General features: G+C 51.4%; 1 protein-coding gene across 1 annotated transcript; it reads right to left on the bottom strand.

Moving 5' to 3' along the window:
- Nucleotides 1-222: 222 nt before the first annotated feature.
- Nucleotides 223-13,164, bottom strand: GATA5 (GATA binding protein 5). The gene is made up of 7 exons (XM_064391593.1): nt 12,929-13,164; nt 11,724-12,323; nt 9,306-9,472; nt 3,701-3,826; nt 2,690-2,777; nt 2,086-2,210; nt 223-1,092 (listed from the first exon to the last, which is right to left on the bottom strand). Exons 2-7 carry the CDS (start codon nt 12,241-12,243, stop codon nt 937-939), a joined length of 1,182 nt encoding a protein of 393 aa, XP_064247663.1. The 5' UTR covers nt 12,244-12,323; nt 12,929-13,164; the 3' UTR covers nt 223-936.
- Between the last annotated feature and the right edge of the window lie 10,466 nt (nt 13,165-23,630).

Here is a 23,630-nt window from a genome sequence, read left to right as displayed (position 1 = left end):
TCCATTAAAATAATAGCAATTTGCTCTGCATGGCTGAAAGCTGGAAATCTTCCACTCAAAACATCCCCAAAACTGGATTCAAACAATTACACCTCCAACGCACCCCTTAATTTTCAGTTCCTCAAGCCTTTCTTTCAAATTTTGGATGACTATCTTCTGATTTTCCAATGCTCACACTTGGCAACATCAAAACCAATCAGGAAATACAAAAGAAAAACCCAGCATTTTAGTATTCTTTTATTATTGGGAGGTTTTGACCACTTTTGTCATGTCGTCTGCCTAAAATAATAATAAAAACCTCTTTGTTTGGAGCTGGAAAGGGAAGAGCAGCGTGTTTATTTCATGTATGACTCATCAGCTCAGTGTTGATACGCGAAACGCTTCAGAAGCTAACACTCTATAGAGATGATTGTTTTTAATATAAAACAGTAAAAGTTTAAAACAACCATTGTTTTTTTTCCTCTCTCTTTTCTTCCTGTTGTGGCCAATAAAACATAAGGCAGGCCACGTAGCTTACATTTTAATAAAATTAAGTTATTTGGTGCCACGTTATTACAGTCTTTTATTGGAAAGTGGAATAAATTGCACACAGTGGAGTCATAGGAGGGAGAAATCACTGCAAATAAACAGATTCTGGGATGCATTTATTTGCTGGTTTCATCTCAGAGGAGGAAGGCTTTCCCCAGGAAAACGGCGGTTCCGGCCTTGGGGAAGCAGCCCTGGGTCTCTCTGGGGAAGGATGAGTTTTTTGGGGACGTGGTGCCACGGTGGGGTCATCCCAGCCCCATCCAGCTGGCGTTTCCCATGGGCATCCTCCAAGAGAAGCCTGTCCTGTGGCTGTGCTGGACCCGCCGCAGGCCGGGGCAGCTTCTCCTGCTGCCCGTCACACGGCCATAAACGTTGGTCCCGAGGCTTTCTGCTGGGGGCTGGCGGCTCCTAGGCCAGCGCCAGGGCACACCAGGAGTCCTGCCGGAGGGGCACGCTCAGCCCGGGCTGCGGGGCCATGCTGCTGGGGGAGAAGCTGTAGTCCTCGGGCTCGAACTTGAACTCGCCGTGGCCGCCGGCCAGCGCCTCGTCAGACTGGCTCTGTGCCTGCCCCGGGGAGGGAAGCAGAGCGGGGTTAGGAAGGCTGCCATTAGCCACTGGCCTGTTGTTGTAGTGTAGAGGCAGGGCTGGGGTGGATTGTGAGCAGGGGGGGTTATCCCTGATGCTAAAATTCCCTTCAGAGCAGTCCGGAGATGGGCAGGACGGTCCTTGCAAGTAAAATGGCCAGGCAAAGAGGAGGCATCTAAGGGCCCATCTGCATTTATTCATTGATTAAGTATGTCCAGTTTGGAGATCTTTAGGTGTGTGCATATTTTTTCAGAGCACAGCACAAACCAGATTTCTTGGTTTCAAACAAAAAACCCACTCTATGTGGTGTAACCCGTGCTGCACCAGGCCCTCGGCTCTGGGGCTGAGCTTCCTCTGCATACACACATGTCCAGCTCAGGGAGAGCTTAGACTCAGCATAAAGATAGCATTGGGCCACAAAATTTTGATGTGTTGGTGGATTTAGAGCCTTTTTCTTCCTATACCAAGGTGAAATAGCAACTAGGTCCTAAGAAAAGCTTGGGACAGAAGAGGGGCCTCTGACAGCATCACAGCTCTGTGGTCACTGAGCACCTCAGGGCTAAAAGGTGCAGGTAACACCTGCCCAGGGTGCCTTTTCTTGGGAACTACAGGGGATTCCACCCTGGGCTGATCTCATCAGCTCAGCAGTGTTGTGTTTTCATGGTAGGAGGTGGGAATTAACCTCAGCTCTGCACTGAAGCTCTGCACTGAACTGGACACCCCAGTTCTCCACAGCAGGATGAAAGACCCCATGGCAAGCCAACAGGCTGGAGACCTTTCTATCCACACCATCCTGGGAACTCGTGCTCCCTGCTTTCCTCAGCCTAGGGAGCCCACCAGGCTGGTGGCCACAGTGCAATGAATTGATTGCTTCACCTCATCAAGGCCCCCAGGACAGCAGCCATGGAGGTGTGTGGATCTCCCACCCCAGCAGGAGATGGCCCCATCCCCGTCCCTGTCCCTGTCCCTTACCTGGGACACCGACACGATGGTTTGTCCGGGGTACTGTGAGGTTGTGCTGGGCTCTGACTTTAAAGTGACCGTGCTGTCTGAGGTGGCAATGGAAGAAGGGGAGTTAGTGGCCGAGGTCGTGGATCCTGGAAGACAATTGGAAGAGGGCAGTGAAGCAATGTAGCTGCAAATCTGCTCTTAAAGGAGTTTATATTTTAACAGCGACCATGACATCTCACAGCATGAAAACTCTACTCTTTTCTTTCTAACACACCTGTGTCAGAAAACACTTCATATTAGGCTGTCAATATGCTGATGGAGGAGGAGCAACCCTTTCACAATCTGGCAGTGCTTTGATCCCATTACTCAATTTAGCCCAAATCTGCTCACACGTGAGCTGCTGCACTGGAGCCAGGTGCCCACAGCCCAAAAGAACCACTGAGATTTCCCACTGAGCATCTTCCTATCACACGAGATCTGTGCAGAAATACAGGCCCCAGATCTAACGCAATCACCAAGGAAAAATTCTCATTATTTTCTAATTATCATAATTTCCTGCAGAAGAGGAAACATTGTGAAGTGAACTGTGCTCAAGACCCCAGGATGGAGCATAACAGCACTGTACCTGTTGAGGCTTTGCCTTTGGTAATGTTTTTAGGCTTCCTTTTCCTCGTCTGGATGCTTTCCTTTTTCATGGCCAGAGGTCGTGGTACCTTGACATTCATAAAGTTTGAAATAATTAATATTGTATTTTATTCAGCTCCTTCCCACATGTGTTGCTCTCCTATTTCTGTGCTGTAGCTCATGCAAAGCACCTAAAGTCCTTGTCCTTCACTAAGAGCTATTTTTCTCTGCATCAGGCCTTGGCTGGAAGATATATAAGGCTAACAGCTAAGGCTTTCCCACAAATTTTGTTTTTTCCTTTATTTCCTATTTTTCTTTTCCTGATTTATTAGTAACCTTTGTGACAGGGCCCTATTAAATTACCCTGACAGACTGAGAGCCTACAGGCCTCAGAGGGAATGGGAATGAGGTAAAGAGGCTTCAGACTTTATGGAGGGATGAAGTCTCCTCTTAGGCTGGTGGACATGTCACCAACAGCTCCCATCCTCCGTGGGTAAATTTTATCAGCCAGCCTCCATGTGGGCTCTTCAACCTCCTTCACACATTCTTAACTAGGACACAGAGAAAAAAATATGGTCCTTATCTCAGTCTGGATTTGGGGAGCTTCAGCCTCCAGCTGCTGGAGCCTGGTAAGTTTTCATTTCATGGAATCCTAGGATGGTTTGGGTTGGAAGAGATCTTAAAGATCATGAAGTTCCAGCTCCTCTGCCACAGGCAGGGATACCTTCCACTACCCCAGGCTGCTCCAAGGCCCATCCAGCCTGGCCTTGGACACTTCCAGGGATGGAGCATCCACATCTCTGGGCAAGCTGAGAGCATTCCAGCATGCCCTCAGCCTCACCCTGGAGAACCCCCGCAGACTGAACTTTAAACTCTTCAAGGGGATGGGACTGTGGTACAGCTCTGCTGGGCCTAGCCTAGAGGCTGCTCCTTCCAGAGCTGATCCCCTAGACCTGCTGGGCAGTGATGGCACATCCCAGAGGGTCCCTCCCGGAGTGGCCGTGCTCCTCACCCCGTGGAGCTTCATGTACAAGCCGCAGGCGTTGCAGACGGGCTCGCCCTCGGCGTTCCTTCTCCACAGCGTGGTGTTGGTGGTGTGGCAGTTAGTGCAACAAAGGCCAGCACGTCTCGAGGAAGACTTGAAAACAAGCAAACAAACACGTGAGTGCTCACACAGGAGTGATGAGCTGGGAAGTTTCCCCTCATATCAAAATGAAATCTCCAAGTACACCATATTCCCGGAAAATGCAAAACACGCAAGAGCCAAATTCAGATGAAAGAAATTACATTCAAATGAGATCACTCTGATTTGCAAGTGTTTGTTTGGTTTGGGTTTTTTAAATTCATTTTTGTTTGGAGGGGTTTTTTGGGATTTTTTTTTTGTTGTTGTTGTTTGTTTGGGGTTTTTTTGAGATTGATAAACCTGGAAAATATCCTTGCAACTTATTTCACCAACTTCCAACAAATCTGCTGGAAGTGCTCAGGACTCAGAGCATAGAGAACTTCCCTCCAGGACATCCACTCAGATGGAGAAAGAGATGGAAAATGCCATGCTTTAGATGCATGGAGAAAACTCATGCTTTGAGTGAACTCTTCTGTTTTCCCGCACTCAGAGCTACCACTAAAGTTAGAAACATCCCAATTAATCTCTGGGTTATGACAAGTGGAATCAGTTGGCTGAACTGAGCAGAACCAAACTGAACTGGTCCATGATGAGACCTGGGAGGTTATTCTTCAAGTCTCACAGATAATCTGTTCTCTTACAGGCTGTAGAAACACCCTGCAGATGTTAATTGACGACATATTTTGTGAATGCAGTGATTGCTGGCTCTTAAGCATTAATAATTCCAAATGGAGAAGGAAAATATTCTGGCAGAAGCAGCAAACTAATTTCTGACAGGTTCCCTCCAAGGCGCTGGAAAATTCACATCTCTCTTTATATAGACTTGTCAGCTCAATAGGCATTTCATTGGAGAGCCTTTTAACACCAGGTATTGAAACTATTTTAATAAAAGTCCTCAATAAGTGTAAGATACCTCTGGCATAAGTAATATTTCAGGGTCTCTATATTCAGGTGTCTAAATATGTTCTTCAGCCACCAGAAAAATAGTTTTGAATCTGCTCAAAGGTAGACAAAAGGTGATGGAGGCAATAAAGAACGCCCTGTTTGTTTATTTTTCCATCATTGCTTGATATCCTGACTGAGCAATATAACGAATGAGGTGGGAAGAGGGGGATTAAAAATGAAATGTTTTAACAAGGCTAGCAGTCAAATAAAGATCAGCTTTGAATTTCAAGAGGCACAAGTGACATGCCCTAGGTTTGATTCCCTCGTTGCTCAGCAGAGAGGTCTCAGCAACAATTTGCAAATAACAACACCACTTTGGGAATTATTCAGCTTGCAAGAAGTAACCAGGCAAAAACAATAATACACCAAAGCGTGAGCTGACAAGCCTGGCACAGAGGATGAGACAGCAACCTTTGTCCCTGACATGGTGTCATAGCAAGATCCTGGGGCAGCTACACCGTGCCCTTTAGAGCCTCTCAGCTGCCAGGGCTGTGCTGCTCTTCCCTGCAAGCAGGAGGGACCCAGGCTCCCATGGGAGCAGAGGGAGGTGCTGAGCACCTGAAGGATGCAAGGATTCTAAAGTCCAACTCCTGCTGTGGGCACGGAGGGGAATTTGGAGCCACTCAGCCCTGGGGTAACTGCCTGCTGTAATCTGTCCTCGCCTGCAGATGGGGGAAGACCAGTGCAAAGCCCTTTGGAAAGTCTCAAATTTTCTGGGCCACCACAGGTCCCGGTGAGGGAGGGGCACGCTCTCCCCGTTTCACAGAATGCTCTGTTGGCAGCTTGCAGATGAGGTGACAATGAGACCTGTGGCTCTGGTGGCCCAAGGGCAATGCCAGCCCTGCCAGAGCTCTGCCCACCCTGCCAGCACTTCGTCACAACCTGCTCGTGGCCTTCCTGCAGGGACAGTGACAAGTGCCCTCCATGCATCCTGAACGTCACCCTGTAGGCTGGCTCCTCCTCACACAGCCAGGGAGAGGAGAAACCATCCTGCATCACCAATATCACAATTTAAACCTCAGAAACCCCGTGAGAACCTGCACCACAACCTGCCAGCTTAGCAAGAGACAGTCAAGGCTACCATTGCTCACTGAAGGACGAGGGCACAATACATTATTGCTGGTTTCCCAGCAATTCTCTTGAAAGAAAATGCATTTCTGCCTGCCTCCACCCCATTGCCTTTGTACCATTCTGACCTTGTTAGGAAGTTGTTGACTTCAACATTGTGCTCAGTGTTTATTTATACAAATGCACCATACACTCAAACAAAAACTCTTCACAGACCTGGCTTGACAGCCAAGTGCTGCTGATAAGCTCAAGGAATGGTGAGTTGGTGCCTATTGAATTAACTGCGTGTGAGAGCTTCTTGGAGAGCCCAAAAAATTCAAAGCCAGCAGGGAAGGTCCTTCTGAGGGAGACCAAGCTGTCAGGGACTTTGCTTCACCTCCTTTTCAAACATGGAAAAGAAACCACCAGCTTCACAAGAAAAAAAAAAAAAAAAGGAACTGAAGCCTCAGATTTAATCAATGTTTTTATGCCCCCATTTCCAACAGATTCGAGGGGACCTGTGGTTTGCAGGAAAGCAAAGTGTGCTGAGATATCTGGGCTCAACTCCTGAAAGTGGGGAACCCAGAGGCTGAGAGGCAAAGGCAGCAGCATCCTCTGAGATTTGCCTTTGTTACTGCAGCTCTGGGCAAGCCTGTGCCTCGGGGGATGAGGGAGCAGTGAGAACTGAGGGGCAGAAGATAACCAAGGCAAACAGCGTAGGATGGCTCTAGGATCCTGTCAGACTGTGCCAGGGCTGTGGTGCACCTCATCCCACCTTCCCCTAAGGTGTCACCAAGCCCACTGTGCATTCCAAACCACAAAAAAGGCTGAAAAAATTCCTCCTGGGCTGAGGTGGAAAAAGTATTCAGTGAGCCACGCTGGAAGAATTCAGCTCCAGGTTAGTCCTTCAGCTCTGGGTGGTGTGGGAGCTGCTGGGCACAGGACAAATGCTGCTGAGCTGCATCTGCCCCCCATGCCCCACTGGGCAGAGCAGAGCCTCTCCTAACAGGGGAGTTGCCTTCATCTTCACCAGCTGCTCCTGGTTTCAAAGGTGATCTGGATCACCAGACTAGGTCTAACATATCATTTTGTGAAACACAGCAAGAAACTTTGGCTAGAAAAGGTCCTGCCTAAAATAAAGTGCTGCCTCCGTCCTCCTCTAACACAAGCCCTTTCTGCTGAGAGCCGTAGCCTTTTAAATCCAGACACAGGCTGGAGCAGAGTGGCTGTCCCTGCTGTGTAGAGGATGTTGCCCTTATCTCAAAAAGAAAAAGAAACAAAAAATGAAGTGGAAACTGCACAACTGCTGCTCTCCCCCTCCCATGCAGGAGCAGGCTGAGCTGAGGACATCATTCCCCCAGTGTTATCTGGGCCATGCTGTGTCCTCTTCTGGGGACTTTGCTTTGTGAAAGCAGAAGTCAGGATAACTCCCAGAGCAGTGTCTACGCAAAGAACAAAGGTCGTAACGTAAAGGATGAAAGCAACTTTTTTTTTCCTGTTTCTGTATTTCATTGCACTGAGAAAATTGATTTCACTCTTCCTACAGCCACAGAGTCGCTGCATTCACTGCTCTGCTCCCAGAGCTGGCACCCTCTTGCCCATCACCAGTAGATCCCTCTTCTTCCAAAAGGGCAGAACTTGCTGCAGAAGACATTTCACATCCTCGGGAAAACCCGAGGTTTCAAAATGTCAGAACGGAAAGTCAAAATTGCAGCCCCTTTTCTAATCCATAAACCAAAATCCCCTCAAGTATTTCAACCCTAGAAAAATGCTTCCCCTGAACAAGAATCAGCTCCTTCATTTAAGCTTTATCATTGTTGCATTTATTGCCAAAATAATAAAAAAGTTTGGAAGTACTTTGGTAATTCCCAACTATATTTGCTCATCGCTGGGAAATGGTCTTAATTCTGCAAACAAGCATTTTCTATCAGAAAACTGTTGAAATATGCCTGATGGGTGCTATAAATGAGGCTCAGGCAGGGGCAGGCAATGCACGGCTGTGTCTCTTCCCATGTGCTGAAATAAAATATGGAATAGCAGCGAGATGTCTCCAATTCCCTCAGGGAAAATCTGCTCCAAAATCCCCTAGAATTTCATCCAGCGACACATTTGGATGGCAGTCTGAAATGCAGAGTTGGGTTTGAGCTGGTTTGCACCTCCCTGTATGCACAGGTCGTGTTTGCCCTGAAGAAATCAGCAGCACAACTCTGAGATTTGCGGCACAGCAGCGAGCGGGGTTCAGATTTAATGTCACCACATTTAAGGAGACAGAAGGGTTTTGGAGAGACAGGCAAATCCTGCTGGATAATGCTGAATGTTACACAAGAATGCCTTGACTTTAATGTGATGAACAAAACAGGGGTATTTTCCATGGAGCTACTACTCATTTCATTGTGCAAATCCAGAGTTACATTTCCGAGGGTCGGAATAAGAATGAAACATCTTGCTCAATCTCAACTTTTTCCCGGACTGATTTTCATACACAGGAACTTGTCACTTTTGGGTTATTGCTAATAATTTGTTTTGCAATACCAAAAAATAACTGCAGGAATACACCCCTAGTGAAAGCCCAAGGAGCTCCCAGCTGTTCCCCAGAACAGTTCCAACAAACATCCTGTTTGTAATGACGGGGTCTGATGACAAGCTCTAAAACCAAAACTGTTACCACCAAATTTAAACATCCCAAAGCGACTCCACAAAAAAAAAAAAAAAAAAAAGGATGTGTCTTTCCTCTCTCACCACAGGATCCCAATTGGAGGAAGCCCAATACCACATTGACAGAGGGAATTAATGCTTTAACCAGCAGGGAAACTGGGAACTGCCAAACCCCAAGTTTTCCCTTTAGGCAGGAGGGTGAAGGCAGTGGGGAGCAGGGCCCCATCCTGCTCCCATTATTGAGCAGCCACAAAAAACCCACTGGGCCAGCTCAGGACCAGCCCTGCCTCCTGTTCAGCTGCTCTGCCTAGACTGTGTCTGCCTGCATGGAGAACTAGGAAATAATAATAATAATAGCAATAATAACAATAATAGCAATAATAGCAATAATGGTAATAGTAATAGCAATGGTAATAATAATAGTAATAGTAATGGTAATAGTAATAGTAGTAATAGTAATAGTAATAATAATAATAATAAGAATATAGAATACAAAGCAAAACATCCACTGCAGGAACAGGGGAAGCCTGCAGGGTCCCGACCACAGAGTGATTGTTCCTGCTTGGCTCTGGTGCCACCCTGGGACCCCTCCAGTGCCTCCAGCCCTGTCTCCACTGCCCACCACTCATGCCAGGCAGAAATCCCTCTGCCTTCATCCTACTCCCCCTGACCCCAGCGGGTTCTGTGCTGCAACACGAGTGTCCTGGCATTTAATCTGTGTGGGGACAGGGGGTCAAACAGAGCCTAACACAAGTACCCCAACAGCCACGGTGGCAGCCCCCCAGCCCCTGCCCTCCAGCCAGCCCCGGCTGGAGCAGGGGATCCCGGCGCAGTCTCCCTCTCTTACCAGCCTCTTCTGCGGCTTGAGCGGCCGGTTGATGCCGTTCATTTTGTGGTAGAGCCCGCAGGCGTTGCACAGGTAGTGCCCGGTGCCGTCCTTCCTCCAGAGCGGGGTGGACATGGCTCCGCAGTTCACGCATTCCCGGCCGTCCCCGGGGAACTCCTCCAGGTACTCTGGAACAAACAGCGGCGGTGCGAGGGTCAGGAGCCATCCCCAGCGCTCGGGATGTCCCCGGGGACGCAGCGGGAAAAGGTCTCCAATCCTCTGTGCCCCAATACTAGGGGAAATCCCTGTCCTGTCCGCTTTTACCTCCACCCTAAGAGTGTGACCCAAACCTTTTATTTCCTTCACACCTTAAACTTTTATTATTTTGTCCAAAGACCGCCTATTCCCCCATTCCTTCCCCGAAAGGCACTGAACGGGGCCGGGGGCTCCTTGGGATGGGGAGGCGCAGGGTCATCAGCGGGACAGTGCGATGTTATCCCGAGGTGCAAAAATAAATGGGAGACGGGGCAAAATGGGGCGATTTTCCTGATTTTCATCACGAAATACACCCAGCCTCTGGCCGGGGGGGCGGCCCGGCCGGGGAAAGCTCTGAGCTGCCTGCCGAGAGATGCCGGGCTGGCACCCGCGGGCATCCCGGGCACCCCAGGAGAGCATCACCGCCTGCCCGCGGCCCCAGTTCCTGCTAGAGAGGCTCTTCCTCACTTTTTCGGGGAAAAAAAAGTGCAGGGAAGGAGCCGCAGAGCACCGTCCGCGGTCCATCCCTGCCCCGAGCACGGCTCAGCGGCAAACGAAGCGAAACGGAGCGAAATTGGGACAGCTCTCAATCGAGAATCGGTCCTTTTGTTCCGACCGCTTTTTCCCCCGTCTTTTTAAAAAGGAACTTATTATTCTTGTCCTTTTCTTTAGAGGAAATATATATTTTAAATTCTTTTAAAAAATCTTCGATCGGATTAATAATGATGCAATGGGAAAAAAAAAGGAAAAAGAGCAAAACTTTTTAAAAGGAGGGAAATGGAAAATAGAAATAACCCGTAAAGAGAAAAGGTAAAAAAAAAATATTGGAGTAATTCACTGAATTAAAAAAAACGGGGGAAGGGGGGGAAAGAAGAATAGTTTAGGCTACTTGAGAGAGTTTACACTATTCAAGAGCAAAAATAAACGGCAGAGAGGACGGCAGCCGCTATCTTGGATCCTAAAGCACCGAATTCAAAGTGCTGAAAAGATTTCGGACGCATCCACTCCCTGAGCAGGACGATCTTTTCCCGCACAATGCAAAGGATTTTCACAAAGAGAAAACCCTGAAAGAAAGCGCTGCCCAGCACCTCCGGCGTGGCAGGAAAAGCCGAGCCCGGGAGGGAGCTCGGTGGGGAGGGGGCTGCTGCCCTGCTCTAACTTTGTTCTTGGGGTGAAGATAAGATAATTCGGTTCACCGCAGTAAAGATGATAACGCGGCTGAGATCTTGAAGTGGCTTTTAAAGGACTTTGCAAACCACAGCCGGAGGAGGCTGGTGGAGTGCCCCGGGGTTATAAACCCCGCGCACGAAGAGTCCTGTTAAATCAAGCCCGAAACTTTATTTGCTCAGAGCTTGGTTTAAGGGGATTCTCGGTGAGGGCGCAAAGGAATTGAAGTTTATTGTTCAACGCCTGAGCGCCTTTCGGTGTCTCCCCAAAGGCCGCAGAGCAATGCAGCTGCGGACCTGTTTGGGCGAAGGCAAATGAGGAGACCGAGAGTCTGTTCAAATATAAACTAATTTACCACAATAAATTACTTAAAAGGGAGGCAGCTATAAATCTGCCCCTCTAATTTAAACACAAGGGTAAGTATTGAAGCACAGGCACAAAGTCGATATTGTGGGAAGGAGATATCGCGGGGGTGGCGGTGGGGTGGGGAGGGAAGGGGTTGAACGGCCTCTGCTTCTCCATCCTGCGGGGGAATTGCTCTGCTTTGAAACGTGGTCTTTGCCCTTCTTGTCACACACGCACCCCCCTCCCTTATCCCACCTCTGTCCGGGGTCAGCCGCACATATCCCATTCCCGGACCATCTCCCCATCCCTGGATAAAATCACCCTCTCCTCTCCCGTCGGGAATGCCAGCGGGACAGCTCATCCCGGGGCCGGGCCACCGACACGGAGAGGGGATGGGGGTGGGATCGGGATGGGGTATGGGGTAAGGGATTGGGATGGGGTAAGGGATTGGGATGCGGTATGGGATCGGGATGGGGTATAGGATTGGGATGGGGTGTAGGATTGGGATGGGGTGTAGAATTGGGATGGGGTGTAGGATTGGGATGGGTTATGGGACTGGGATGAGGTATGGGATTGGGATGGGGTGTAGGATTGGGACGGGGTATGGGATGGGGATGGGGATGGCTCCCACCCAGCACCCCGAGACGTCGCTGAAGGGCGGCGGCCACCTACCGAAAGTGGACCTGCGGCCGGGCAAGGCCGCCTGCCTCGTCTGCAGGCTGTGCAGCACGCTGCTCTCAAAGTGTCCGGCCGTCCAGGAAGGCGGTATCTCGGGGGTCACGTAGGCGGGGTAGGGGCTGGAGTAGGACCCGTTAACGGAGCGCACCAAGGCGTTGCCGTACTGCTCCCGGCCCCCGCCGCCCAGCAGCAGGGGCCCCTGGTAGGCGCCGTCGCGGCCCGAGGGGCTGCTGCCCGGCGGGCTGTGCGAGTACGAGAAGCCCGACGGAGGGTGGGGGCTGCCGGCGTTGAAAGCCGCGGCCTCGCCGCCGCTCTGCCCCCAGCCCGGGGCGTTGCCGAGGTGGCTCTGGTGCGGCTCGCAGCCTTGCAGGTAGGGCAGCGTCTGCAGGACGGAGGGCACCCGGGTGGTGGGCACGTAGACGGGCGAGCCGGCCGACGAGTGGAGGAAGTTGCTGGAGTCGTGGGAATAAGCCGACTGGCCATGGTTGGGGGTGAGGGCCAGACCCTGATACATGTTCCGTCCTCGGCGGCGGCGGCTGCTCAGGGCCCGGCCGGCTGCGGCCCGGCGGTGCCCAGGGGCTCACTCACAGGAACCTGCAGGAGAAGCGAGAGCAGCGGGCTGAGACCCCGCACACACCGGGCACCCGACGGCCTTTCCCCCGCCGAAAACGCCTCTTCCCTGCCTCAAGCAGGGGCTGAAATTTGTAATTTTTCCCCCCTTTTGTTTTGTTTTCCTTTAAACTTTCCTCTGAGCCACGGAGAGGAATAACCTCCTTGGAACGGGCAGCGATCCCTCCGGCACCTTCACCCTCCCCGCCGCCCGCCTGGGCACCTCCAACGAGCCGGAAAAACACTCCAACAATTAAATTTTTTTCCCAATAATATTTCCCTTCCCGTCCTTTTTTTTTTTTTTTTTTTTTTTTTTTTCTTTCCCCAAAGCAGGCCCTGGAGCGCAGCTCGGGGCCTTGTTGGCGAGACCGCGGCCGCTGCGGCCCCTGGGGCTCCCTGCGGGAGCGGGGTCCCGGCGGATCTGGGCAGAGATCCAGGATCGGGAGCATCCCCGTTGTCCCCCAGCCACCAGCGCTGCCGCTTTCCTGTTAAAAAGAGCAATATCCCTCCGGCAGGCCTCTCCGTGCGGACGGAGGGCTGCAGCCCCGAACCCCGCTAGAGCATCCCGCTCCTCCCGCACAGGTACTCACATGGCAGCGTGCCGAGAGCGGAGCCGGGCATGGCCGTGGGGGCATGGAGCTGCGCTCAGACCATCCAGGGAAATCCCAGCAACACAAAAGTAATAATTAAAAAAAAAAAAAAATACAATGAAGTTCACGAGGGAAGCAGGATTAAAAAAACCACCAAACCAGCAAGACCCCCTGGAAGAGAGGGGCTGCCCTCCCCCGCTGTCGCCTCCCGGTGTCCCGCGGGTGCGTCCCTGGCTGCGCCCGGCGGGGAAGTGGCGGCTCTGGCCCTGGCTGCGGCTCTTTACGGCGGCCCCGGTGCGGGCCGGCCCACGTGACGGCCGGCGGGGCAGCCCCGGTCCCGGCCGGGATTGGGCGCCTCCCGGCAGGGGGGGACCGGACAAGTCCCGGCGGCTCCGCTGCCGGCGGGGGGGACGCGCCCGCAGCCTGCCCCTGGCGCGGGGCCGGGCGGAGCGGGGGCAGGATGCGGCCCCCGGAGCGCCCCGGGCCCGCCGCGGGCTCGAGGGGTCCGCCCGCCCCCGGGGAGGGCTGGGGGGTGGCTCCCTCCTTTGCCGGCTGCGTTTTTGGGGTTCGCTCCCACACCCCATCTGGAGGTGATGTCCCCCCCGCCCCCGGGACGCACCGAAAACTTCCCGGCGGGGATCTGCTAGCCGAGGGTGAGAGCGGGTGGTTTTCTGCTCCGAGCGAGGGCTCCGGTTCTGTTTCGACACAAACCCCATCCTTAAGGGGAAGGGGCGTCTCAGCCTGCCCCCGGCCCGCCCTGACTTTCTCAAGCGGCCCGCGGGCCCGCCGAGGATGCGGCGATGCTCGCAGCCCGCCCGTCCCGGCTCAGCGCGGCTTTGCCACGCTCGGACAGCAGCTCCGGCCCCGCGCCGTCCCGTCGGGGCTGCTCCGCTTCCCGGGGCTCTGCTCTTCCCGGGGGAAGCAGCCGAGAGAAGGGTGCTCCTCCCTGCAGACCCCTGGCCGGGTCGCTCTGCCCTGGGACAAAAAAACCCTCTCCCAGTTGTTCCTTGGGGAAAACAAAAACTCTCTCCCAGTTGTTCCTCGGGGACAAAAATCCCCTCTCCCCGTTGTTCCCCGTCGGCGCTCAGAGGGGAAGGAGCTCTTAGTCCCAGCAGCCCTCTTACCCCGGGTAATTCAGCCGATTTAACTCTCCTCCGGTAAAGGCCAGCGAGGAAATAATCCCATCGTTACCGGGATTTGTTCCCCGGAATTACTGCGCTTTTGCACAAAGTCGCCGTGCCTCTATCTCCTCCCCAGAGAAACAGGGAAAAAAACTTCGGCCAATCTCGCCCGCCGCTCGCTCCATCCCCAGACAGAATTTTGTCACCCGCAGGCCTCTGCCGAGGCGATCGGGCCCCGCTCGGCCCCGGGAGCCCTCCGGTAACGCTGCCCGCCCCTGGGTCCCGGCGCCCGGGGGAGCCCGTCCAGCCTCGCCTCCGCAGGGAGCAGCGCTGCGGGAAGGGTGGGAAATTTCAGCTCCAAAATAAACTGGTGCAGGAATGCCAGCTATTTCCCTCGGAATAATGCAATGCAACTGGCTGGAGATGTATTTATTTGCTCGCGAAAGCGGCCGTTCACGGCTCGCAGGGTATCCCTGAGTCCCTGTGCCCGCAGAGCAAAAGGAGGAAACAAAACCAAAACAACTAATTCCCCCCAAAGAAACAAAGAAAAAACAAAACAGAATTTTTAAAAGGGGAAAAATAAGGGAAGGAAAATTATATTTTTAAAAGTCAGAAAAATAAGTTTTTTAAAATGTGAAAATGCTATAGAAAAAGAAAATTAAAACCCGGGAAGCCCCAGCCCCGCGGCGGCACGGATAAAACCGTACCTACAGAAAACCAGCCCCAAACCCTTCCTTGCTGTGGCTGAGCCACCGCTGGAGCTTTCTTCGTTTCGTTTCGCGTGGGTTTCCAGTTTTCAAAATTTCAAGATGTTACTTAACTGTAATTTATTATATATAATTTTTTAAAAATACGTACGAACTGCCTTCTCCGATCTCTTCAGGCGTTCAAATAAATGTGAAATCGTTGAAATAAAAGAGGAGCTGCTAAATCCGGAGGGATGTACCCGGTGAGGAAACCACCGTGCGCGAAAACCTGCCCGCGGACCTGTGGCGTGTCTGTGGTCAGATCCATCCAGCTGTTGGGGTTTTCTGTTTAATACATTTTTTTTAACTAGTTTTTCAACTCAGTTTCTCCTCTGGTGCTGTCGGGGCTGCCGAGGCCGCGGCGGGTCCAAGGAGCGGCTCCTCCCGCGGCCGCGCCAGCAGCGCCCGCGGGCGCGGAGCGGCTCTGGGCAGGTGCTGCGACACTGAAAGTTCCAGCACCGCATCCCAGTCCCGCTGGGCACCGGGACGTGCTGGTGTCGCCCACGCGTGAGGACTGCGTGTGGCGCGGGTATGGGATATTTGTAGGACTTTGGGTAAAGGGGGCACTCGGGGGGCCCGGGGGTCCTTCCGTGTGAGGAAGGCCCGGGTGGGCGATGCTCTGTGTGAAGTGCGAGGGAAGGTGCCAGCGCGGCGGCGGTGGCAGCAGCGATGCCCTGTCCGCAGCCCTCGCACCGGGGAAGTCACCCCGGGCTGGGGGACACGGGGACACCGGGGCTCTCCAGGGGCTCGCTGCCCTACCCGGGACACCCCGACGTGGCGGCCGCACACCGCTGCCAAGCTCATGGAGAGGACTGGATACAAAAACCGTAACACAGCACGGGTGAGGGTGATGCCCGGCAGCCCCGGCCCCTCTCCGCCATCCCCGTTGCGAGGTGGCACAGCGGGAATGCCTCTCGGGACAGGGACCCCGGCGGTGCCTGCCGAGCCCTGAGCCCTTGCCGGGCTCACGGTCCGTTCGACGGGCTGAGCCCGACCCGGCTCCGCTCTTCCCGGGGGGTTCGACCACTTATTTTGAGGGGTTTGGAAAAGGACCGACCTCTTCCTAAAGGCTCCCCGTGCCCCCTCACCGCCCGTCCAGGCACAGCTTGACTCCGGCTGAACTCCAGAGGGACCGGTGCGGCTCGACACGGCCCCGAGGGAGCCCTGACCCCTCCAGGTGAGGCTCCCCCGGGCCGGGACAGACTGCCCGGCGCCCCGGCCCCTCGGCCCTAATCCTGCTCCGGCTGATTTGTGAGTCCTGCGCGGGCCGGACGCGTGGGAGCGTCCTGCGCCGTCCCGGAGGGGGCTTTTAGCTCCCCCTTCCCCCACGGAAAAGCCAAGGGAAAAAAAAATAAAAGAAAAGACAAGTGGAGAGAGAAGGGCAGAAACGTCCCCGCTCCTGCTGCACCGGGCAGGGCAGCCGGGCTCACCCCGAGCGTGGAAACTTCGGTTACCTTTCCCCTCAGTGCGCCTGGAGGCGACAATTAATGATGTCCCCTTTCCTTCCTCTGCTTCCTCCGGGCTGCAGCATCCTCCCCCGGGGCTCGGAGGTGTTTCACAGCCCCCCGCCCTCGGGGATGCCGGGCAGGGTGATGAGCTCCGAACGGAGCCGAGGCGGTGCCCGCGCCGGGCTCTGCCCGGGACCCCCCGCCCCCGGCACCGGCCCCTCCGATCCCCCCGTGCCGAGCCACCCGCTGTAAAGGGAAACCCATCGAGTATTTCAGCCCTTCAGCCCCGATGGGTGACATCGGGCTGCTCCCCGGCTCTGCTCCCAGCTCCCAAACCAAGCACAAACTGCTCAGGGGCACAGGGTTCTCCCAGGAGCTGCTTCCCCTGCCCGTGGATGAGGGAGATGGGCAGGAGGGCACCAGCAGGGCCCGCATCTCCTGCATCCCCTGGTGTCCATTGCCGACACATTCCCAAATCCACATTCCCAGGTCTGTAACCCTTCATTCTACCCCCAGCCCTCTCCTACCCACTCCCCAAGGGACGGGCTGGTCCCTGCCCAGGGACAAAGCTCAGGTACCTCCTGCAGCTGAGGCCAGGCTGATTCCAAAGGCAGGGCTGTGATGGACACGGCCAGGGCTGGGGGAGATCCTGTGCAGAGAGAGGCTGTGGGCAAGGACTGAGCTGGCCCAGCTCAGCCAGGCAGGGACAGACGGGTTTTGTGCCTGGAAGAGTGAGGGGATGCCAGAGGTCTGTGTCTCAAAAGGGTTAAATAAACAGCAGGGATTGCCAAAAATATTTATCTCCTGTTAAATGCATGTGGCTGTGGCTCTCAGCAAGGGGGGCTGTGATAGAGGTGGGGGAAAGTATTTGATTTTTTCCCCCCTCTTGCACTGAGATCCTGTTTTCTTCCTTAGCCCACAAGGATTCCACTGGCATGGGAAATAGAAGGTGTCCTGCAGAGGTTGTTGTTTGCTGTCCCCTACAGATCCTTTGTACTGGGATGCTTCAGTCTCAGCCATTCCTCCAGCCTCTCACCAGCCAAAAATGGCTACACAAATCAGCCCTTTTTGTACAATATTTAAAGGGTACAAAATGCCAGCCGCTACGTGTGCCCCCCTCAGATGGGTAATTTGTACCTCCTAAAAATGCTTGCCTGATTTGGACCTAAATTCTTTAAAATTAATTTTCCTTCCAGGTGGATTTAGCAGAAACTCCAAGTTGCAGAGCAGTCAGGAAATCCTCAGGCTGACATGGCAGGCCCAGTGAGCACAGGAATACCCTGTGAGGGACAGACCACATCATTTTTTTTGCAGATGGCCAAACTGCTCTCCACATTTGCTTTATGCAGGGGACTCTGGGTGCTTTAACTTTGCCCCAAGCCCAAAGGACAAGGACTTCCAGCCCAAGGGGGATACACAGACCTAGGAGGGCTCAGCATCTTGCAGGGGTGAGGGTCTGACCTCGGGACGTTCTCCAGGAGTTGTGCCATGGGTGGGAGCAGCGGGTGACTCAGGACCCAGCCATGTGGGCACACTGGGGGACGCCCTGGGTGAACATTTGTGGGGTTGAGGGCACAGAGAGCCACCAGCCAGGCAAGGAGAGGTAAAAATCTTCTGTATTCTGTAATGGAAACTATTTCCCTGTACAAACTCCAGCCTGGTGGGCTGATGCTGGGCATGCCAGCCCAGTCCTGGCAGAGGTCTGATATCAAACCACTTCCAGAGCCTGCCCAGCTACACAGGGTTTTCACCATGCTCCCTACTGCCGTTATGGGCAATAAATGGGGGAAGGAAAAAAAAAAAAGGGCTATTTTGGTATATTAACCTCTTTGTGGCCAGGTGAAAGGTTAAATTCACATGATTCATTGGCGGCTGAGAGACAGCACTTTGTTGCTAGGATTTTGGGGAATGCGGAGGGCTCCAGAGAAGGAGTCTTGCTAATCTTTAAGGGAGGGAGCCAGGCTCCTGTCTGACGGCTGCAGGCCCAGCAGCTCTGTGTTTCATTTCAGACTGTCACTCTCCTATCTCTCAGCTCACTCCCAGCTCCAGCTTGCTGCCAGATCTTGGGAACTGTTAACTCAGACAAATTTATAGATGGAAAAAGAACAGTTAGCCATTGTTCCTGGGGTGGGGGAGGGAGGAAAGCGAGGGCTTCGGCCACCAAAGTCATGATGTAACCTGGTTGTTGCTTGCTCGGGAGAAACGTGCAAAGGATCTTCCTCTTCCCATGCCAGAGAAGGAAATTGGGACCATTGTGTTACTACGAAATGTTGGGAGGTGTGATGTTGGTGCCCAAGTCACTTGGAGATATTTGTACAGTGTTTCCATAAAGTGGAATCTCCCAGCTGGACACCTCCAGGGTATGAGCTCATTTTCTTCATCTCAAGTCTCGTGATACTGGGTGTTTTTCCTTAAAGCTTTGGGCTCTGGAGTAATGAGCTCTAATATCAACAGCAGTGTTCTCATAAACAGACCCCCTCACTGTGTGGGATGCTGGGAGGAAACTGGAAATGGGAGCATGTCAAGGATGAAAAAAGAAGAATCCATCTGGCAAATAGGGAGACCCTCAGATTTGTTATTCCTTAGAAATGCAATGACTTTGAGGAAACAGTGCTGATTTCATCTACCTTGGAGAAAAGTGGGAGACTGAGAAGTTGCTGTCTGACTGGTGCTGTGGCCCTGCTCTCCAACTGGATACACTTCCAACCAGCCTTCATGGTGGAAAGACTAAATTTTCAATACATGAAACCCCATACCTTGAAAATGAGACAGCACTCACTCACCTTAAGACTTGTTTTATTGATTTCAGATGGTGTGTGGCTCCATGGGTCTCTTTTGGAGGTTTTCCTTCCCACACTACCAAAGAACAGAGGTACAGATTTTGGTTGTGTTCACTCCTACAGAAGTGTCCCTGCAGCAGGGGACACCTGTGTTACCTTCCTCATGGTTTCTGTAGCCCTTGCCCGTCTGCAATCCTTCCTGGTTCTTTGAGCATTTTTGCTTGGAGGGAAGGGTTGTGAAGGGTCTGGAGGGTGTCACCTGCAGGTGAGTCTACCTGGCCACTTCTACATGTAGTTCAGGACAGGAGTCCCTGCATTACTGTGGGATAAATCAGTTGTGTTTCTTACAGCTGCTTTGAATCCAGATCTCCACTTTTTTAATCCTTTCACGTGTGTACAGAGTAGAAGGAAGCAAGAGATTTTTGACTTAAAATATGAATAGTGAGAAGTTATGCACTTAGTAAATCCAGCCATTTGAGAATCTGGCTATGTAGAAGGTGGCTTCATTCTTCCAAGGTCTGAGGGTTTGCAGAAGTCTGTTGTTTTAATCAGGAGGCTGCATGGATTGGATGCTGAAGGCCCAGAATGCCGCATGGTCCCAAAATAGTGACTCTCCCTCATTTTACTTATTTAACTCTGCACTAACAGGGACAGAATTTCACTTCTTATGAAATTTCTGTCCTAAATAACCTGTGCTATTAATGCTTGCTTTTTGCTTTATTTGGTATCTGTAACTAGAAGCACTTTTTTTTCCCCATTTCAGGCTTGGTGTCAAGCTCCTGACTCAAAAGCCCAGCATTACACATACGTGTATTTCTAGATACAGGTCTGAATGAAGCTTGGTGAAGTGTTCCACTGGAGTTGACACAGGTGCCCTAGGGATGAATTTAGGGTACTATCTGCCTTATGGGCTACTTTTCATTTTACATCTCTCTCCTCATATATTTTGTGGGTCTAAAAACAATTTTCAGGAGGGAGAAATGGCACTGTGATTTCTCATAAGCAAGGTACTGAAAGGATGTGAAAAAAGAATGGTGCAGCCTTCTCTACCTATCAACTAAACTCAGTGTTCCCTGCATTGCTTTGCTGTTCTTCATGTGAATATCCCCATGGCCAATATTCTTCCTGCCCTCACTCACTGCAGGCTGTGCTGTCCTTTCACAGCTTCTCTGCCACATCTGAACTGCCTTGGTTTGGGTCAGCAAATTCTCTTCTACCTCATGGAACTTCCCACTCCTCTCTGCCTCTTTGGTTGCATCCCTGACCTCTCCCAGCCTCATTTTTCACCTTCTCAAAAACCTCTCAGCCCTCACCAGCTGCATTTTTCATCAGCTTTGGCATGAAAACATGGCACCAATTAGTTGGAGAGGTGGTACGGAGAGGAGAGGTGGAGAGCAGCTGGTTTGGCCAGAGCAGAAAGCAAAGCACCTCTTTGCTTCTCTGGGCTGCCCAAGAGGTGCAGTGCCTCCCATGGTTGAAAGCTCTGGAGTTGGAAAGTGACAGATGAAAGCTTTTTATTGCTTTTGCAAGCAGAAAGTCAAGCCAGAAGCTGGGCTTTGCACCATGAGAGTTTTAGGCCTGGGTCACAGCTGGTCCTGCCCAGCTGCTCTCCCCCAGCACGGTGGAAGCCCACCAGAGCTGTGGCCAGGGAGAACACGGCAAAAGGCCACTCACAATCTCCTGATGGCTCTTGAGATTTCACAGGAACAGCCTGAGCAAAGCCATGTGTTACAAGAAACCCCTGGAACGATTTTAAGAGAGCAGAGATATGCAGAAGCAGAAGTCCTGGCAAGCTTTCATTCAGTTCCCCATGGAAAGAAAGAAAATTATGAGCATGTATATCCCATCTGACTGTACCCAGGCCAATCTCTAGGTAGAGTTTAACCATTGTCCAGCTCTTCCAAACCTTCAGCCTCACATCTGGTCAGCTGGTCCCTTCCTGCAGCCAACATCTGGGGGTCTTCCTTGCAGGGGCCATTGCCAATCTGCATACAATTGGTGCTGTGGGTTGAAACAGAGGTCACCATTGAAATCCTGTGTTTCCAAGAGCTGTTTGGCCAAACAGAATTTACAGACCAGGACAGTTATTGACAGAGCTGACAAAAGAGATGCTCCAATGATTTACAGTCCAGGTGTGTTGTCAGAGCAACATATTTACCTGAGATCCCAAGAACTGTTAAAATTTAATCCCTGGGGACCTTCTCTGCAGCCCCTTGAAGGGTCACACCTCCAGGACCATTTGAAGTCACCATGCAAATAGCCAAAACTTTAGAATTTCCAGGGAAAATAAGAGCAGATACAGTGATTTAAAATGGTTTTAATGGGTATAAAATTGGAGAGGTGAGCTGATATAGGATGCCCTTTCCCTTAACCCAAATGTACAATTCTCCACAATAAAACTCTTTGAATATATACACATTAGTCAGGATTATCTCTGAATGTCTAGCAGGCTAAGAGTATGGATCCTGGAGACGTCAGCAGGAGGATTCATTAGAGGGGATGGCAAGTGCTTGGAAATGGGAAATGCATTCTCTTATAAACACAGTCTGCACTGGGGCTGACCTTAAGACTGAACAGGATTGGCTGGAGAGATGGAGAAGGCAGGGAAGGAAAACAAAGTTCATGCGCAGTTGTCTCAATTTTTTTGTAACAAAACTACTTTATTGAAGTTTCTGTAACTTCTCTTTATGTTCCAAATTAGGGGAACTCTCACCATCAAAGCTGAGACTGCTGAAAAGGCAGTGTCAAATCAGCCCAAGCTTATTCTTTCCTGGTGGGACAGATTTTGTAGCATCTGGGGGTAAGTGATGTGACTTCTAGAGGGATTATCCCTCTGCTGATGTGGTGGAGCTTCCACAAGCTCAAAGCACTCCACACTTCTTGTCCCACACCCCAGATAACTTGTCTCTCAACTATCACTTTCCATTTCAGCTCTTGGATATCAGAGTTCATGTATTTGAGTGAGTTCTGGTACTCAAAATAAAAGATGCTGAATTCAAAGCTGCGTGGGCTGGTTTCTCCTTCACTGCTGCCTGTCCCTGCTCCCTCATTTGCCTACTGAGCAAAATGAGAGGAGCTAGCACGGAGTATGAAAGGAACTCAGCCAGCCAACATTGACTCCTACCTCATATCTATTAGCTGTAAATTACTTTAACATGAGTGACATCACACTTGACTCTTGGTAAAACAGTGTTAAGTTAGTGGGTAATAAAACAGCTTGACACTAATGATGGGTTCTGTGTGATAAATTACTGTCAGTGATCAGATAAGGGTTCTTGAGACTAACCTTGAACTAAATCTATTTTGTTGCTACATCTTGTGTGCAGTGTTCCACTTCTCACTGCAGGGATTAAGGGCTCAGAGCCCAATCCTGAGCTGTGCTGAAGGGGCAGCTTGTGTGCAGGAGCATTTCCAGAAGCTGCTTCCAAGCATCAGGCTGCTCCCACGAGTGGAGCAGGGAGGGTTTGGCCCCAACCTTGAGAGCAGCATCCAGCTCCATGGGCCTCATGGTCACTGAGATGCTGGAACAGCTTCCAACAGTGACTTCAGTATTCAAATCTCTGCTATTTTTAATTAAAAAAAAAAGCAAAACAAAAAAAAAGTTACACAACTAAGGGGTGGATCCTAAAAGTTTCATTTTTTTGGGAGTTTCATGTGATGGATTTCATTATGGAATATTTTTTGACCTATTCCTGAGGTCTGTCCTGCAAACCATGGATGTGGATGACCTCAGTGAGAATGGAGAACGTTCAGCAGCTGGCTGGATCAGGTCCTTATTCAAAGAACTTGTTTTACTTGCAAAACTTTGGGACAAAGCTTTATACCCAAGAACTGGGAGCTGGCCAAAGTCAATGTAAAGCATGGGATTTTGAATATATTTTTGCATGTATTTTCTTTGGACTCTAACCAGGGTGCTGCTTAGAAAAGGCTTCCCAAATTGTTTTACATTGTTATTGTTATTTGAGGCTCTGTTTTCATTTATCATTCAGGTAAGATGCCTGGGAGATTTTTTTTTCATACTATTTCTTGTGTAAACCATTGTATTAAAACATTTACCATCACTCATTTTCATGGATAATCACTGTTGTCCTGGCCTGTTTATTCCTGGAATAATCCTGGAATACTTTTGCGTTAGAAATGGCTGCAACAGAGAGAAGTTTTCACTGTGTACATCCAGATATTCATTAATGTGTGATTATGACAGAGCTCATATTAAGATGCACTGGTTTTAATGCCAGTTGTAATTAATTTTGGAGAGGAGAGTCCTTGAGAGGGTGGCTCCAGTGCAGGAGAGAGGAGTGTGGGGGAAAGGGCTGGATCTGCCTGGCTCTGCCAAGGAACAGGCTCTGCTGAAGCAGGGACACACTGCAGGGGTACAGTTAACTGCTCCTGCTCTCAGTTCTGTGCTAAAACACAACATTTTTATTGGTGCTTCCAACCCAGCAGTCAAGCACTGAAGAGCCCTGAGACACCATTTAAGTCAAATTATGAATTAATCCGTGTATCAATCCAAGGCAATGGTTGGTTCTGCACAGAGGGTGACCTCAAGGCTGGAGATGAGGGCTGGGCTGTGCCCAAATCCCCTCTCAGGGCAGTGACACAGGAGC

This window comes from Passer domesticus, chromosome 16, assembly GCF_036417665.1.
Source record: "Passer domesticus isolate bPasDom1 chromosome 16, bPasDom1.hap1, whole genome shotgun sequence".
Lineage (NCBI taxonomy): Eukaryota > Metazoa > Chordata > Aves > Passeriformes > Passeridae > Passer > Passer domesticus.
Note: the sequence above shows the minus strand (reverse complement) of the source record. Positions and strands in the feature narration are given on the sequence as shown.

Coding starts and splice junctions, on each gene's coding strand:
- GATA5 (XM_064391593.1), bottom strand. CDS start 12,243: ATGTATCAGGGTCTGGCCCTCACCCCCAACCATGGCCAGTCGGCTTAT. Junction 3,827..9,305: donor TCAAGCCGCAGAAGAGGCTG/GTAAGAGAGGGA, acceptor CTTGTTTTCAAG/TCTTCCTCGAGACGTGCTGG. Junction 2,211..2,689: donor CAAAGGCAAAGCCTCAACAG/GTACAGTGCTGT, acceptor ATTGTCTTCCAG/GATCCACGACCTCGGCCACT.